This window comes from Condylura cristata, unplaced genomic scaffold (assembly GCF_000260355.1).
Source record: "Condylura cristata isolate star-nosed mole 26May11 unplaced genomic scaffold, ConCri1.0 scaffold00008, whole genome shotgun sequence".
NCBI classification, from domain to species: domain Eukaryota; kingdom Metazoa; phylum Chordata; class Mammalia; order Eulipotyphla; family Talpidae; genus Condylura; species Condylura cristata.
Window position 1 is genome coordinate 5,902,091 of NW_004567109.1, and position 19,185 is coordinate 5,921,275.

Genomic DNA, 19,185 nt, shown 5'->3' on the forward strand with positions numbered 1-19,185 from the left:
GGTCTGCCACGCCATGTGGTCACTTCCCGGGCAGGCGGGAATCGAACTCATGCGGAAGTGGCTTTAGCTTCTCAGTGCTGTGCTTTAACCCGCTGCGCCACCAGGGAGGGCCATTGACATGTTTTTATATATACTACAATGGTGATTTCTAAACATGTTTAACTTCTATAGTGTTACTTTTTAAATGGCATTGCTTTAAGTATTGTGATTACTTCAGCATGATCTCTCATTTAAAGGGTTGGTAAGTTGGGCCTCCGTGGTGGCTCAAGAGGTTGCCTCAGCACTATTAAACTGTTGCCATCCACTGCACGCACCTGACCTACTGGGCCCAGCAGACTACTTCTGTCTCCACCTGTTCTGCTCCCCACTCTTTCTCTGATTAATCCTTTCACCTCCCTGCCCCTGTAGCCTGTACCCTAGTTCTTGTATGCATAAATACATGAAATAAATCTTTACTGCCCCCCAAAATAAGGCAGAGAGACTTATTCTGTGCCTTGTGGTTTGTTCTCTCCTTCATTAAAAAAATAAAAGAGTTGGTATGTTTGTGTTTTGTAGCTACTAGGCACATTTGGCTATTGAGTACTTAAAAGTTGGCTAGTCATTTCTGATTCATGCTTTAAATCTGCATGAATCTCAAAAGCAGGTCACAAAAAGGCATGTGTTATATGATTCTATTTATGTGAAATGTCCAAAGCCATAAATTTATAGAAACAAAAAGTTGACTGGTGTTTATTTAGGGCTGAGGATGGGAAAAGCTGGAAAATGACTGCTAATAGGTATGAAGTTTCTTTCTGGGGTGTTACAGATATACTGAGGTATTATTACCATGGTCATTGCATAACTTTATAAATAATGTAAAAACCATTGACTAGACACTTAACTTGGGTCAGTTTTATGGTGAAATTATACCTCAGTAGAACTGTTTTTAAAAAGACACACCAGGTTTTTAAGTTGCAGCACATTTCTTTTTGAAGATTTATTTATGCATATAAGAACTGGGGTATAGGACAGATGTGTGGGGGTGAGGGGGTGAGAGGATTCACCAGAGACAGAGTGGGGATCACAACAGGCAGATGCATTGAAATATGCTGCTGAGGGGAGCAGTGGGCAGGTTAGGTGAGGTCTGCCACACCATGTGGATCACCCCTTGTGCTTCAGTGGCTATGGACAGCTTCAACCCTTTGTGCTTTAACCCTTTGTGCCACCAGGGAGGGCCCCAAAGTTTCTTTTTCTTAACTGCATGTTAAAATGATATTTTGTTTATAACATTAAATAAAATACTTTATTATGATTCACCTATTTTTACTTTTTAAGGTATGGCTACTTAAAATTTTTTAACTAAATTTTTGTCTTTTGAATATCTGTTGGACAGCACACTTACAGAAGCAGGCTCTATCAAAATGTAGTATTGCAAAGTAACTTGTGTATCCCTTTAAGTGGCTTTCATTTTGTCCAAAAAAGAATGAAATTCATCACTTTTTCTTTCTTTTCAAAAAAATCCTCAGGACTCTTGATCTCTTTGAAATTGTGGATTAGTAGAAAAGATTCTTGGGACTCTTAAGCCTATAATACAGAGCAAATTCCTTCCAGATTAAATCCTCAACAATTTTGGTGTTGGTCAGGCCAAAATGCATGTTGATTTCCAGTGTGATCAGGAAGTCTGCCAACTGTTAAAAAAAAAATTTAATAGCTGGGCCCTCCCTGGTGTGCAACAGGTTAAAGCACAGCAGCAGGAAGCTCGCCACAGTGCTACAGCACAAGTTCCATCCCCAGCCAGGGAGGTGACCCACAGGGCGCAGCAGCAGACCACTTCTGTCTTCCCGCTTCTCCCCTCAGCAGTGTGTTTCAGTAGATCTGCCTGTCCTGCTCCCCACTCTGTCTCTGGTGATCCTTTCACTGCCCCTGCACCTCTAGCCTATACCGCAGTTCTGTATGCATAAATAAATAAATCTTAAAAAAAAAAACAAAAAACAAAAAAACCCTTAATTTAAAATGTTGGCTCCTGCTTTTGATAGAGGTTTAACATGTGTCTGTTAATGAACAGTGGAATTCTGGTGCGGGAATTTGTGTATGACACATTTAGTAGAGACACTCATGTTGCTTCTGGACGTGACTTATGTAACCAAAACTGGGGAGTTTTTTGATACTTGAAGGTTATTTCCATGGCTGGAGGAGGAACAGACTCACTTCCTAAATGTGCTGTGTCATGGTGGCCTGAGCCATTTGGACTAGAGCATTATGTTTATTTCCACTGGAAAAAACTGCAGAGGAGTTGTTTAAGAAGGTCTTGAGGCAGTGGTTTCTCAGTGTGTAATTTGAAGCCATTTATAAATAAACAAGTGCAGCAAACAGTAGGTAGCTGTAGGCTTCCTGGTGGGGAGTGAGGTGCTCTTCTAATCTCTTGGGTGTGGAACTGCCAGATGCAAGTCAAACTTTCAAAAGAAGGAATTAGCAAAATTCTTTTTTATTCTCTTGGAAAGGAGAGATAATTACTACTGAAGTTAAATTGGGAAAAGGTAAAAACCTAAAGTTTAAATTTACTTGTGGTTTCAGTGAAGTTGTATATAACCATTTAGGAATAAAAAGTACCCTTTCACTTCATCATTTTGCTTTTTTGGTGTATGTTTTTTGAAACAGCTGAGTTAATATAAAAATACATGACTTTATGTACTATGTAACATTAAAGGAATAAGAAAATCCCACTGTATTATAACTGATAGTTAAGATTTCTCTTCAACTCTTCCCTTTACTAAGGCATCTCATGGATGTTCTAAAAGGCTTTGCTGTCACAGGGGAGCATTTGCTACTTCTTAGGCAGACGTGTTCTTTCTGCTATTACTGGCCTGTTTTCTTTTTTGCTTTGAGTCATCAGAGCAACAGGTTTTCTGAGCCTTAAGGGATTGCCAAGAATGAAATGACTGAAATCAGGCTTTTTGGAATTTCAGCTGAAAGAACTTTAGGACCCATAAGGTGATGGACACCATGAGTATGTAGAAGAAAATCATTTTTTCACTTTACCCAATAGGAATTTTGTACTTGGCAGGATCTGATTATAGCACAATATGATCACATACTTGAGTCCCTTGAAAATATGACAACAAATTGGTAAGCAGCACCTTGTGACTTTGTTTCTGCTGGCCCATTCTGTTGGAGGTGAAAGTAAACTGGGGCGTTTTGGGACCAGTAAAGCCCACAGGAAGTAAGTCACTTGCTTCTTAGGGCACAGTCTCAGGGATGTTTCCAATGCCAAAACTTGGAAGGCTTCAGCTTTTTTGTGTGGGGAAAAACATATATAACATACAATTTATCGTTTTAACTTTTAAAAACATATAGTTCAGAGTTCTTTTACCATGTGACCGTTACCACCATCCATTTCCAGAACTACTTCATCTTCCCTGACTGAAACTATCCATTAAACAGCTTCCTGCTCTGCCCCAGTTCTTGGCAGCCACCATTCAGTCTTCTGTCTCTGTGTACTTGACTACATATAAATGGCACCTAGCATAATGTTCTAAAGATTCATTCATATTGTAGCAAATGTTCTTTCTCTTCACATCTTTGGGTTTTTGGAGCATTACTTTGCAGAAATCATCCTATGATAGGGTAACTGTTTCCATATTCCCTTTACTTAACCCCTTTGGAAGACAAATAAACTTAAAAACATGAGCTCCATCTGTAACTGCATTCCCAAGAGTTAACTTTGTACTTAATCTGTACAATCTTAATGCCATACAGTGTATTTTAGATCAGACTGAACAGGATTTTCTGCCAGTATACAAAACTCACTAAAAAATATTTTTAAGTGATTTTGTTTTTTCTCATGTCAACTATTGGACTTCCAAACAGCTAGAGAGATAAAGCCTATTTTTTACTTATAGTTACCATGAGAACTAAATCTATTTAAGTTTTTTTTTTAAAGACTTATTTATGCATACAGAACTAGGGTGCAGGCTAGAGGTGCAGGGGTGGTAAGAAGATTCACCAGAGACAGAGTAGGGAGCAGAACAGGTAGATTGACAAGTACACTGCTGTGGGGAGCAGTGAGTGGATCAGGAGAGGTCTGCCGTGCCCTGTGGGTCCGTTCCCTGGCTGGGGTTCAAAGTCTTAACTGAAGCAGCTGCAGCGAGAGCTTACAGCGTTGCTCTTTAACACGTTGTGCCACCAGGGAGGGCCTATTTAAGCCTTAACCTTACAAAGCGGAGCAGGTATCTGGCTGAGCTTAGATGAGGTTGATATTTATATATCCTAACAGGAGAAGGCTAGATGGAAGCTGGATCTCAAATCAAAGCTGGTTTCTGAGGTCTAGATTTTCCATTAGGAAATTCTTAGGAAATTGATTACAGTAAAAATAACTACTGTTGATATACTGTCTCTACTTTGAAGAGAAAGCTTTCCTTTTGGCAGTTTCTCTTAATTCAGCTAATCATTATAATTTTTTAAAAAGATTATTTTTACTTATTTATGCATAGAAGAACTGGGATGTGTGTAGGCCAGAAGTGCAGGGGATGAGAGGATTCCCCAGAGACAGAGTGGGAAGCAGAACTGGCAGCTCTACTGAAATTCACTGCTGAAGGAGCAGAGGGTGAGACAGGAGAGGTCTGCTGTATCATGTGGGTCACCTCTCTGGCTGGGGATGGAACTTCGTCCCAGTGACTGGTAATAACTTGATGGTACAGGGACTTTAACCCCTGTGCCACCAGGGAGGCCCCAATCATTATCCTTTTAAAGAGTATCAGATCTTTTCTCACTAGAAGTCATTGTAGTTTCTCATGACAAAAAAGATCTGGTGGATCACGGGATTAGAGGCATAGCTCTATGGAGCTATTGCCAGCACTCAGCCCCAGCCAGGGAGTGACCCACAGGGCACAGCAGACCTCTCCTGTCTGCTCCCCTCAGCACTGTATTTCAGTACATCTGCCTGTTTGTCTCAGGTAAATCCTCTTTCCCCTCTGCTCTACCTCTGGCCTACACCCTAGTTCTTATATGCATAAATAAGTAAATCCTTAAAAAAAAAAAAATCCAGGTGATCAAAATAAAATTAAAGTCAAATGTATGTTCCATAACAAAGAGTACATCCTTGCTCTGTAATATATTAGTACAGTTGTCATCAATAAGTATCCCACGTTTAAAGAATTTAGGTAACTTTTCATTAATTTTGCCTCTAAAGAGTTTGTGACCTATCACTTATACAGTTGGGGTCATTTATACATAGTGTTTTCCTTATTTCTTTTGACATTAGAGCTGACTCATTTCTCTGAAATAATTTCTAAGGAATTTTACCCAAATAAAAGCCTGAGTCCACAGAGTCCATTGATGAAAAGCACCAAGTAACCTGTTAAATTGATTGGCTTGAAATCTTTCGATTTTTTTTTTCCTATGAAACAAAAAGAATACTGCTCCTTTTGTATCTTTTTTAAAAAAAGATTTATGCATACAGGAACTGGGGTATAGGCCGGAGGTAGGGGTGCAGATGAGAGGGGTCACCAGAGACAGAGTGGGAAACAGAACAGACAGATCTGCTGAAATACACTGCTGAGGGGGGCAGCGGGGAGGTGGTCTGTCGAACCATGTGGGTCACTCCTTTGGCTGGGGAGTGAACTTACTCTGCAGTGGCTGCGTAGAGCTTATAGTGCTGCATTTGGACCCACAGTGCCACAAGGGAGGGCCAAGGTTCTAGTTTATTTACATCCTTGTCAACACTTGTTATATTCTGTTTTAATAATATCCTTCCTAATGAGAGTGAAATGGTATCTCATGGTTTTGATTTGAATTTCCCTAATGATTTGGTGAACATACTTTTTTTTTTTTTTTGCATTTGTGTATTGGATAAATGTCTGCATCAATTTCAAAGGTACCCATTTCTGCATCTGGTTATTTTTGTTGGAGGGTAATTTTTTAAAAGACAAATGTAAAATGACTAAGTTATAAAACAGAATGCCTCATTGAGCTCTTTGTGCAAGATAGAAGTTTTATTAATTTCTTCTAAATGTGATGCTTTGGTAAGAAAAACTCTCCATTGTGACACTAGCCTACTGTTTTCAATCTCTAGGTTAAGAATTAGAAAAAATTATAGAGCTAAGAAATCATTTTAAAATAGTCTGAAAATACTTTGACCTTGGTGTTGACATGGTAAAAGCACATATAAAGTATTATTTGCAATTTCCCCTTTTATCGTATTTCCCAAGAGGAATGACAGCAGAATGTTTCAGACCTACTAGCTTCTTGAGTAGTCTAGTTTTTAGAAGTTGACCTCTTTTCTTCATGCTTTTTTCCCTGTAAGTTTCAGAGTTACTTAAGGACTTTATGAAGCGATGCACTAATAAGGAAGAATAGCCACTTTAAAGACCCCATGTTTCTGTTGTAGCCTAGATTAATTAGCCTTTTGGATTTTCAAAAGGAGGGTAGGAGGTTAAAGAAATAATGCAAGCTAGGATTTCTCAGTCTTGGTATATACATGTTTGGAACCAGGGGGTTCTTGGTGGTGGGGTTGTCCTGTGCACTGTGCACTGTTTCAGCGGCCTTGACTTCTTACTGCATGGCAGTGAGGCTCAGCCGTGCCCTCATTGGTTATAACCAAAAATGTCTGTTGGGAGCAAAATCACCACCATTGAGAGCCACTGATGTAGAGATTTGTATGCGAATTAGAGGAGTCCATCCAAAGACTGGGCTTTGTTAGACATTTAAAACATTAAGGGGAAAAAAAAAAGCTTTAATTGTGCTTTTGCTTCCATCTTAGAAAATAGTTGTTTTTTAAAGCACCTCCCACAAAATTCTAGACAATGGAATCCTTGAGATTTTTTTTGTTTTTATAATTATCAGTGATTTTTCAGTGAGGTTCTTGATATGATTCAGTTAAAAGTTCTAGAACCTTAAAACAACATTTAAAAAAAAAACATTTTCCCCTTGAATAGTTAATGAACTAATACAGTTGAAAGAACTACTTTGCAACAAAACAATACATTTTCTTTTCACTCATGGGCACTGAGTTTATTTGGTGCTTTAATACTTGCTGTACTTTTCCAAGGCATCGATTTCAATCACTTGCAAATTCAGATCAGTTTCTTGCAGGTGCATAATGGGCACCATACTAAGCTCTTTTTACAAAAGTGAATATAGCATTGGACTCCTGAAGAAGCTCATAAATGAAGTATTTTTACGCAATAAAGGGATTTGAGAGAGATTGTAGTAGCATTCTCAGGACACACAGTAAGAAACCAACAAAATGGCTTGGTTTGAGGTGGGTGGGTGGGAAATAAGTTAGCTCTAGCTGCAGAGCAGGAGTTAGGCTTTGGGAGCTCCTGGAGGCTGGGCAGGGACGGAGGGGCTGAAAGAATGAGGGTTGGACAAGAGCTGTCATAGCTTGCTGCAAGTAGAACGTTCAGCTCTCATAAACATTAACTCATTAAATCCTCAATAGGCCTTCAGTAGTGGTAGGGGATATCATTTATGTATGAGAAAATTAACATGGGGGGGGATTTAACCAAGGATTCACATCTGATAAAGCACAAAGGAACTCATGACTTCTAGAAACTGTGGTGGGATTCTATTATGCAGCTCCACCATTAGTGAGTGGGGTTAGAAGTTGTGACAAGAGAACAAGAAATTTTTAGTTTGGGGCTAAGTTGTAAAGGGTCCTTACTGAAGAATGTGGACTTTACCTCCTGGAGGTAATTGGCAACTCTCAGAGATGCAAGATTGGAGTAGGTTGGAGAGTCATAGTTTAGAGTCAGCAGGACCTTTGTGAGATCTGGTAGCTCACTAGGGAAATTAAAGAGTAGAGAGGCAAAACGAGGTACACGTTCTAGACCACACAGTTGAGTACTTCCTTCCTCATTTTCTTAGGGAAAAAAAAATTCAGGTCACATCAGAAAGTGATAGAATTTAAATCCTACCACAAATTGGGGATCTGTTGAACTATCAGCTACACTTGTGAGGTTTTTTTTTTTTGTTTGTTTGTTTTTATTTTTAAACTTTCTGGTTCACGTCACTTACATGCTGAAATAATTTAGTTTTTGTTTATTGTAGATGATGTCTATTGACATTTGCCTTATTGGAAATTAAAACATTAAAAAAAGAGATTTATCTTTATTTATTTATGCATACAAGAGCTGAGGTGTAGGCCAGAGGTGCATAATGGGCACCATACTAGGAGGTGAAGGGATCCACCACAGACAGAGCGGGGAGCAGAACAGGAAGATCTCCGAGATACACTGCTGAGGGGAGCAGCAGGGAGACAGGAGAGGTCTGCTGTGCCACGTGGGTCAGTTCCCTGGCCGGGGATCAAACTCTTGGCTGCAGTGGCTGCATATATCTTCATAGTGCTAAGATTTCTTGTGCCACCAGGGAGCTCCTCAAAATTAAAAATTACAATTTGAAGTTTTTGTTAATTTGTTTGACATACTATTTTTTTTAATGTAATAGGTTTTTGAGTTAAAACCAGTTTGAATTGGACTTTATCAAACCAGAAGCAATTATGAGTGCACCATCAAAAGTTGCTGGAGGGGAAAGACAGAAAAGTTGGAAACAAAGCACGGAGAATGTTTGAGTGGGTAGAGCTTAAGCATTTCACTTATTTGGGAAAGCCTATTTGGCTGTTTGTGACTGGGAGTCTTTAGCATACCTTTTAGGCATTTATATCTACAATCACATGAGACTACCTGAAGTATTGCTGATGACTGCAAACATGACTTTGAGGTCTGAGAACAGAAAGGTCAGTGATGACTATCAGTTAATACCAAGAGATTGAAGCGTGGTCCTTAGTGCTCACTATGGACCAAACCAGTTAGTAGCAAATAAACCAAAGACTACCTTGAAAGGGGCCATCTGCCTGTTTTAGCCAGGTGGCTTGTTTGTTAATTTCTTGTATTTGTCTGGGTACCAGAGATCTTGATGCAGGCCTAACAAGAAGGTATTTATTTACTGTGGTACAGGCAAATGATTTGTTCAGCCAATAAGTAATCTAAAGCAATTCTGCTATCTTAAATCATCTTAGCAAGAAATTAGGGGACTTTTGGTTATGCAGCTAAGGCCTTAGTGGTAGATTTAGCAATAATTGTCAGAATTCAGGAACACTGTCTCCATATGCTTTCACAGGGAGAAAAGCAAGTAGTGAAAAAGCAGAAGGAATAGAACTCATATTTGCAGATGAAGATCTTCATCTATGGTCTTAGGCAAGCAAGTAGTCCATCCCATGTCATCTGATTATGGGAGGAACCTCCCTAGTCAATTTTAATTTTAGATCTTAGCTGGTATGACAGAACTGATTTTTATTATTATTTTTTCTTTATAAGAGCTGATTTTTAAAACAAAAAATACTAGTGGGATGGGTGGCGTTGTCTTATCTGCTTGCATATATCTTTAATGTCTGGTTTAATAAGATAGCTAGGTTCTCATAACTACTTCTGTATTCAAAGTGACTAAATTTTTTTGTTTTCTGTGAAGCATAGGAAGACAATCTGGCTTCATAAAGATGTAATTGACGTAGGGAGTATGTCCCCTGAAAAGGAATGTGGGGGTCTCCGTGGTTCCTCAAACCACATTTAGGAATCTAAAGGCATGATCATTTTGTAAATTCAGACTTGGGGGAAAAAAAAAAAACCCAGGATATAGAGGGCTTATTACCTGGTATGGCATGATTCCATTTAAGAAATCATATGATGTCCTCTTCCCCCAACACACTCCCATTTGATGGAAGCAAAAACTGGTAGGCATGTTTTTGAATTGCCCAAACCTGGTAGAAAATCTGCATCCTGTATCTTTCCCCTTAACTCAAGCTTATGTACGTACTGTGTAGAAAGAAAAGATTATTAGCTACTAGCGGAAAGGAGAGGTTATTGGAAAATTGCTACCTGAGATAGATATTTTCTGATACATATTTTTGTTGTGATTCTTTAGTTTAAACAAAATTATGAAAATAAAAAAAATTAAGTAGACATATTGGGCATTTGGGCTTCTTTTGAGTTTAGTAGAACTGAAAAATATTTGAGTGTCTAAATTTGTGCCCCCATTTTGTTTCAGGGTATTTAAATCCATGGTATATTTAATAGACCATACTGGAGATTTACTTGTATTTAGGTTACATATCAAAATGTGAACTCAAAGGTTGTGTCATTTTATCACTTAATAATTCTTTTAAAACCTTTCCCCCTTTCTAGCTATCACTTCACATTGATCAGCAGTAATTCTGCCAGTTCAATTCTGCATCTTGTTTTAGAATTGGTGTGGTAGCAGGGAATTCAGCAAAAGCACGATGATCTTGATAACATACAGTTTCTATCACTATTTTTACTTTATTTAAAAATTACTGTCACCATTGATTCATCACCTTTCCATTTTTGTAATACAGACTTATGCAGAACTTTGTTTTTGTTGCCTCAGTAATAATTTTAATGGGCTCTTACCAATATTTGTTTCTTTACCACTATCAGTAAGAAATTTTAATTAATAGTATTATAATTTAAGTATTTCCCTTAATGGTTATTTTATGGCTCACTGGAACTTGCTAAGTCACAATATACTCTATTCTGTAGTTATCATAATGGTTTTGTGAATAATCTTGCTGGGATTATTTAAAAACATTTAACTATTTCCCAGGCTAAAATATTTCCCGGGTTACTTTTGTTAACACTTAATGTGAATGAAAATACTATGCTATTCAGTTAGTACTGGTAATACTATTGCTGAATGATCTAGGGGAAGTGTTCTTTTTATATAGGGGCAAGTGGAGGCCCAGTCATTGATAGGACACCTGACACTGTGACCTGCAGTCTATCCTCAGTCTTTTACCTGTGTCCTTTGTATCTTATAACTCAAATACCTCTTCTTGGCTCTTCTCGGCATCAAGCTACAGAAAGCTCTGATAACATAAGAAGTTTTAGCTAAATAAAAATGCTGTGAAATTCTTCGTGTTGGCATCCTGTTTTTTAAAAAAATAGTATTTATGTCTTTGTTTTAAATATTTGTCTCATGCTTGGAGTAGACTTTGTCAGCTGGGTGGCTATGAGGGCTGTAGTCTTGGAGCAAATAACAAAACTATTGGGTCTTTCTTTTAGGACTTGTGTGTAATGTGGATTAACCCCTTCATGTTATTTGCCTAGAAGATAAGGGCTTCCACAGCAGGGAGCCGGGCAGTGTGAAGCAGCATTTCCAAGTCTGTAAATAGCTTATTAATCTATTTGAGATTACTAAAAAAGAGCTTAAAACGATAGCAGTCTCACACATCTACAGAGAAGAGTCTTGTAATTCTCACACAGCTCTTAGGCATTTTAAACTTTTAAAAAATATCTCTCTAAACCTGACCACATGGTAATCTTTTCCTTTTTTCCAACTGTTTCCACCTTTGAGGATGGATTAAAGCGGAGAGTAATAAATTCAATTCTTTGACTCTTGTTTTCCACAAAGATAAAGGATCTAAATCTAATGACTCAAGTAACTTATATTTCCTCATTAGTCTTTGAGACATAAAATTACTTGTAATTTTAGATCTTTGTGTTTTCCTAAAAACTAATTTACCCCCGAGGAAGTAGTGGTGGTGATGGGATGGATCAGTGCTGTCACCAGTGTTGAATGCTGACATATTCTAAACTCTATAAATCTGTGGATTTATTTTACTAATTTTTAATCCTATGAGATAGGTACTATTCTTATTTCCATTTTACAGATGTGGAAACTGAGGCATAGTAAGCACTTAAGTGACTTGTCCAAAGATATATGTTGTTTGAGCCAAGATTTGAATTGAAATTTCTGAACCTAAAACTCATATATCTATTATTCTAGTTTTATTACTATCCTTATGTGACTTGCACTGGCTACTTTTAATTTCATTTGGGAAAAAAAATGTTCAAATTTTACACAGAAGGAAACACTTGTCTTCAGGAGGCAGGTATTGGGTGGTAAGAGACTGTTGTTACATTTGCTGCCACATTCCCAGGCCATGGCTGCCTTGTGTCATCCCTGCAGGTAGAGTGTGACAAGTGTGGAGAAGGTAGGGTGCTCAGAAATCCTACACCTAACATTTACACTTAATTATTATCAACTGTCAATGGTAAGTTTTGTACGCTATCTTTTTTGTTTGCCTTCTCACCGAAGTGTTTTTTTCCACCCATCTGCAGCAGTGATTCCAGCAGTAGTTCAAGTGATGATTCTCCAGCCCGATCAGTTCAGTCTGCAGCAGTCCCAGCACCCACTTCCCAGTTGCTTTCATCTCTGGAAAAAGATGAGCCCCGCAAAAGTTTCGGGATCAAAGTTCAGAATCTTCCAGTACGCTCTACAGGTAAAATTTTATATTCCTTTACTCTCCCCTCTGCTGCTGTTGCAGAATGAGAGACTGAGCAACTTGAACACTGAACTTGGTAGTGAAAACAAATTTTCTTTCTGTGGTTTATTAATATTTAATGCCATGTTAAGTAAGAGAAAACAAGTGGCCATTACAGCTTACAGTAATTTCTAGTTTGACAAAGATTACGTTGTTTCCTTAATAAGCACTTGCACGCACACATGATGCACATTTGCACACAGGTTATGTGGTTGGTGCATGCTCTCTAAAACATGGCTTATTTTTTAATGATGTGCTTTTTCTGGATTAAATTTTGTATTACTGGTGAAATTTGGTATGATGAAATTTCAGAAATACTGTTTTCAGTTAATTCTGTTGACCGAGAAGTCTGTGTTCTGTAAAGTAACTTTGCACATAAAATAATGCTAGGAAAGGCTTTTCAAAATATTAATATTTTAAATAAGGAAAGTCATGGGTAAATCTAGTTAAAAGCCACACTCCATTGTCTTTCTTTCACTTGTGATATTTTGAAGTTACCACAGTATACTATAATCCTCATGTTAGGCATGTTGTATATATAAACAGCTGCTAGTAGATGGTTAAGTCAACAAAGACCAGACTGAACAATTCCTAGCTAAGTACATTTCAGTCAGTGCTGACATTATTCATTAAAACAACCTGTAAAACTTACATATCAGGCTTGTGCATTAGAGAATTGAGACACAAATGTTGATGAAATTTTTATTTGAATTACTTGATACTTTGAGGTTGCATGGGGATAAAACTGACTTGTATTTCTGTACAACTTTAATTTTTATAATGAACCAGGTTAACTTAACATGACCCTCTGATGCTGTGATTCATCTCTAGAAAGCCTTTAACTTGTTTAGCATGTTACATTGCCACTTAACTATGGTTTTATCATGGACATGTTGCTTGGAAAGCTAGAAATACAGTTTTTTTTCCCTCAGGTCTCTGTTTTATGTATATATGTATATATGCAAATCCTTGCTATGAAGATTTTAATTTTCGTAATTGATAACAAATCCCCTTACAATATACTCTTGATTAAAGAAGTCACCAGTATTTTGCCATAACTTTCTTTATCTACCTATATTTTTTTTCTTTCCTGTTCTTGTTGCCTTTTTTTGGCCTAACACTTCTAAACTTAATCCCTGATTTACTTAGTCCTTTCATATTGATTTAAAGATAGATACTTTTGTAGCTGTTTGCAAAATATAAGGTCATTTTTCTGCAAGGCCACAATACCATTCTTACCTAACAAATATCAAACATATCTTCTAATACTCAGTTTATTTTCAGAATTACGCGATAGTCTCTGGAATCCCTTTTTAGAGCTATCTTACTTGCAAAAAAAACTTGTTAATAATCAGGCTAATGGTTAGTTTGTTTACTGAATTGTAACTAAATTAGAAAAATAAACAACTTGTTTTTGTTTGGGGATTTAGATACAAGCCTTAAAGATGGCCTTTTCCATGAGTTTAAGAAATTTGGAAAGGTGACTTCAGTGCAGATACATGGAACTTCCGAAGAGAGGTATGGTCTGGTATTCTTTCGGCAGCAAGAGGACCAAGAAAAAGCATTGACTGCATCAAAAGGAAAACTTTTCTTTGGCATGCAGATTGAAGTAACAGCATGGATAGGGCCAGGTAAGAGACTGGCAGCTAAGTAAGCAAGCCGTAGTGTAATCTGTGTTCCTGGAGGATATAATCTTGTCCTGAATGTGGGTGCTATTTCAGCTTTAATTATCGACATACTCTCTGTTTCCTATTTTAAAAAGTGATATACTTAATATTCAGCTTGGTAAAGTACATTGTTTTGGTTAGACAGGGTGAAGATTATTTTGTTTCTATAAAGGAGAAATGCTGCTTTGATAGTCTGAAAGTCAGGACTTAATCCCTTGTTGAGTCCTGCCTCCCAGAAGAGTTGAGTTGGTTGAGTTAAGTAGATGGTTCCTAGGAGAGTGACAGCAGAATTACCCCAAATTAGAAAGCAAACTATTTGTGACATTTGATTAGAAGAATTAGTTAGACCAGTTTTATTTCCATTATGCCTGATACTGAATCTGTTATTCTAGCTTCTGTGATCTTGAAAGATAGTTGAAAAAAAAAGAAAAAAAGTGAGTGCTACGTCTTGAGAATTTCAAGGGGACATTTTACCTGTTTGTATCTACCTGGTGAAGGCCTGTTGTGGAAGGCCTCAGCTAGCCTTTCTGGGAATGACGTGGGGCCATTGCTTCTCCTATTGCCTAAACACTTACAGTGCTTTTTCAAAATGCAGGCTCTTTGAGCATATAATGAGCTGGTTCAGAATTTGTATAGTGAAGTTTGGGAACTCCCAGTTTAGGGCCATTTGTGAGTAAATGTGTAGAGAAATGAAAAGAACACTAAAATTATGCAATTATATCCTGGTTCTAGGAGAGTTGAACTTTGACTAAGACTTGGAGTAGAATTTATTTGTTTTTTTTTTTAAAGACTTATTTATTTGTGCATACAGAACTGGGGTATAGGTCAGAGGTGTGGAGGGTGAGAGGATTCACCAGAGACAGAGTGGGAGCAGAACAAGACAGGCAGACTGACGAAGTACACAGCTGAGGGGAGCAGCAGGCAGGAAGGACAAGAGAGGTCTGCCACACCATATGGGTCAGTCAGCTCCCTGGCCAGGGATTGAACTCTGACGTGGCTAATAGCATAGTGCTGTGCTTTAACCCCATTGCGCTACCAGGGAGGGACAACTTGGAGTAGAATTTGTAGGATAAAACATAGCCTGTTTTCTTGGAGTATTAATTTTGTTTGACAGGAGGAAAAAAGCAATGTCTGGTAAGAATGTGTAAGTGTCATCTATCTATACAAGCACACTGCAAGTACATTGCAGATTTGGTTCTAAACCATTTCATTCAAGGGAAATATCACAATAAAGCAAGTCACACAATTTTTGTTTGTTTCCTAGTGCATATGAAAGTTACATTTATACTATAATATAGCAGGAATTTAAAGAGATACTGTATTTTCAAAACAGTTGTAGGTTATGCCTTACATGGCTTCCTCCAACAATTTTGAGAGGTATTACTAAATTAGACTGGATTAGGAGCAACCAAGGAGTTCTTAGTTAATGAATTTGGAATAGGTCAGAACTGACTTGGACAGGATTTAGAATGTCTTATAATTTATGTGAGTTTTTTTTTTTTTTAAAGATTTATTTATTTGTACATACAGAACTGGGGTACAGGCCAGAGGCTCAGGGGCGGTGAGAGGCTTCACCAGAGACAGAGTGGGGAGCAGAACAGGCAGATCGACGAAGTACACTGCTGAGGGGAGCAGCGGGCAGCAGGCGGGTCAGGAGAGGTCTTCCACGCCATGTGGTCTCCTCCGGGGCAGGCGGGATTTGAACTCATGCGGAAGTGGCTTTAGCTTCTCAGTGCAGTGCTTTAACCCGCTGCGCCACCAGGGAGGGCCTTATGTGAGTTTTTATGACCTTATATATTAAGTATTGAGTATATAATTCAGGGGGCTTAGCAATAGGTGATCCTCTGATCTCTAAGTGGTGGGGCGAGCTTGAGGTTTTTATCTTAAAAATGCATTTCATTTAATTAATTCGCACCCAGGAAGAAATTGGGCATTAACCACTGGCCAGTGAAGTTTGTTTAACAGGATATTTGAAAGCATTTGACTTAAGTATGGTGACTCAATTGGAATTATGCTCCTGAATGGGTTAGTCATAAATGACCTGCATTGAAGTATCTGAAATGTGTCTAAATCCAGGGAAGCCAGTTTTACAGATAAACAAGTACTTTATTATGCTAATACGCAACGGTAGACTACCCTATGGGTGAAATTGTTGGATAAAAGTTTTAGTGACATGTAATCTGGTCATGAAGATTGAATAGGTTACATGGGGAAAATGTACTTTTTATTCTTTGCTAAAGTGAATTTCCAGTTTTGAAAAATTATTGAACTATTTGGTGAAATAAATTGTAGATTTCAATAACTGTAAATCACACTTTATTCTTCTGAATTTGCCTTTTGGAACATAAACCTCAAGATACACATTTTTTTTCCTTTTCTTTAAATATTCTAAAATACCTGCCCTATATTAGTTTCAAGAAGACCTAGTTGAGCTTGAAATGAGATCTAACCCTTTGAGATATGCTGAAAATACAGAATTAGATGTTGGAGCCTTGGGCCATTTTCTGTTCATCTGACTCTGTGAAAGTATATACTCTGATGATACCAGCTAAAGCTTAGTTTAATAAACCAGAATTGGGAGCAAGATGTGTTCTCAAAAACTCAGAAGTTGTTTTTTATGCCATGTTGTTGTGAACATCAGAAATGTTCAGTGATAGGCACTAAATTTTGTTTTAGTCAAGTTGATTAAATACTAACATTTTTAGACGGCTTTGATTTACACTTTAGAAAAAATATTTGAGCTATATATTTTATATATATATATATATATATATATACACACACACACACACACATATAAATATATATATTTGTCATCACTGAAATGTCGATTGCTCCTTACCATGACCAGATTAATGCCCAGAGCCTCAGGGACAATCCATGGCTGGCTTCTGCATCAAGCCAGGGCTCTTGGTGATAAAAACAGAGAAATCTCAAGTCACTTAGTCTCCTTCTGTCTGCCTTTGGGAATTGTGCAGCACCATGTAAAGGTAAATCGTCAGTGGTGCTGCAGTCACTTTTCATACAGTTTTCTTGTATGTAAAAATATCTGCATTCAGACAGTTGGGTTAGTATGCTAAAAATAAATGTGAAATGCTAAATGTGGACAAGTAACTTAAATAATGCAGCTGGACTATTTTCAGCTGCGTTTTATATGTATTTCAGGTTATAGTTTTGTACATCACTTTGAGAGCCTGCTATGGATTTTGGAACCTAAGATTAGGGTAAAATAATTCCCTTTTTTGTTGGGTTATAAAGCTTATTTCTGTTTTAGTGGTTACTTAAAGAACAAATCAGCTTAGCAGGTTGAAAATCACTCTCCTTTATTTTTAAGATCAAACAAAGTGTTAACTTCCTCCTAATTTTAAAGGCAGATTTCTTCAGCCTTTGTATTCTACTTTTGCTTTGGAGTTAAGAAGCATCTAGTTCTGAAGGTGTGTATGATTTTTCCAGATTGTATCAGTGTTCAAGCCCACTCTTTCAAAGATTTAGTTTCTTAAATATTGATTTTCCCATTATATGTAAGTTCACATTAACACATGCTCTTTTTACTCTACCCTCATTGCACTTACAGAAACAGAAAGTGAAAATGAATTTCGTCCTTTGGATGAAAGGATAGATGAATTTCATCCCAAAGCAACAAGAACCCTCTTCATTGGCAACCTTGAGAAAACCACTACTTACCATGATCTTCGCAATATCTTCCAACGGTTTGGGGAAATTGTGGTATGTTGTTTTTTGACAATAAAACTTACAGATCTTTGACAAAATGTAAATAATAGTATAGATCATATTCAGAGAGATGACGGTTTTTCTCATTCGCCATGTTTTTAACTACTGCTGGAAGATATTCTGAGCAACTATTTTATGTGCATGTGTAAATGTATATGTCTTTATTTGTTTACAAATTTATTTTCCTATGCATTTTTCTTCCCTTTCTTTGTCCATTGGTGCTGGATATTTTTTTTTTTTTTAAAGATTTATTTATTCGTACAGAACTGGGGTACAGGCCAGAGATACGGAGGGTGAGAGGATTCACCAGAGACAGAGCAGGAAGCAGAACAGGCAGATCGACGAAGTACACTGCTGAGGGGAGCAGCGGGCGGGTCAGGAGAGGTCTGCCACGCCATGTGGTCACCTCCAGGGCAGGTGGGGATCGAACTCATGCGGAAGTGGCTTTAGTTTCTCAGTGCAGTGCTTTAACCCACTGCGCCACCAGGGAGGGCCGAGGTGCTGGATATTTTTAAGGTTGTCTCTAGTTCTGTGGGCTAAAGGAACATCACAGAGAAAGCATGTTTATAAGAAAGCAGCAGCACGCTAATGGATAACTGTTTATTGTGCTATCATTTGCACATTGCAGCCCCTGGTTGATTTGAATGTAGATATCGTATGCTGAAAGCTCAGTTCTATTTTGAAAATTTAATTAGAATCACATTTTATATTATGCAAGTCATTTTTCGAGTCAGAAATCAAAGGATTTTTCTATGCTCCATGACTCAAAACATGAGTTGGTTTTAATGGTTTGTTCAGAGTTTTGTGCCCTTGGGGATATCCTATTTTGTTTTGTGTTTGGAAAAATAGGGACTTTCTCTTTATATTGATAAAAAAAAATTGTGTTTGGAGAGTAAAACATGTTTTGGGTAGGAATAGCTGCTGTTAATCTTTCAGGTGTGTTTGTGTGTGTGTCCATTTGTCGCTCTTATCCATTGTTATACACGAATGCTCTACGAACAAGATCCTTAAGAATAAAACGTTTGTGGCTGGATCCTCCCTCGTGGTGCAGCAAGTGACTATTCACAGCTACTACAACATGAGTTTAATCCCCGGCCAGCGCGGTGACCCACATGACCTGACAGACCTCTTCTGACCCGCTTGCTGCTCCCCTCAGCAGTGTATTTCAGTGGATCTGCCTGTTCTGCCTCACTCTTATCTCTGATAAATCCTGTTACCTACCCCACCCCCCACCTTTGGCCTTTGACCTGTACCCCAGTTCTGTATGTATAAATAAATCTTTGAAGAATAAAACATTTTTGGTTAATTGAGACCTCATAGAGTTGTGGGGAGGGCAAGAGAGTGAAAGAGTGAAATGGTTGGTAGAAAGTAAAGAAAAAACTGAGAAATGACATTTTTAGAGATGTATAACAGCAAAACATTCATCTTTGATGTTCGTTTTAATTATTTTGAGTTGTGTTATTTTTTTTTTTT

The 19,185-nt window shown here is 37.8% G+C and overlaps 1 protein-coding gene across 1 annotated transcript in view; it reads left to right on the forward strand.

The window, feature by feature from the left end:
• SPEN (spen family transcriptional repressor) overlaps window positions 1–19,185 on the forward strand; it is a 56,008-nt gene that overhangs the window by 19,061 nt on the left and 17,762 nt on the right. Inside the window, exons 3-5 of the mRNA XM_004678530.2 lie at window positions 12,111–12,271; window positions 13,744–13,944; window positions 17,555–17,706. Coding sequence (XP_004678587.1) covers window positions 12,111–12,271; window positions 13,744–13,944; window positions 17,555–17,706 — 514 coding nt within the window. The remainder of the gene's footprint in view (window positions 1–12,110; window positions 12,272–13,743; window positions 13,945–17,554; window positions 17,707–19,185) is intronic.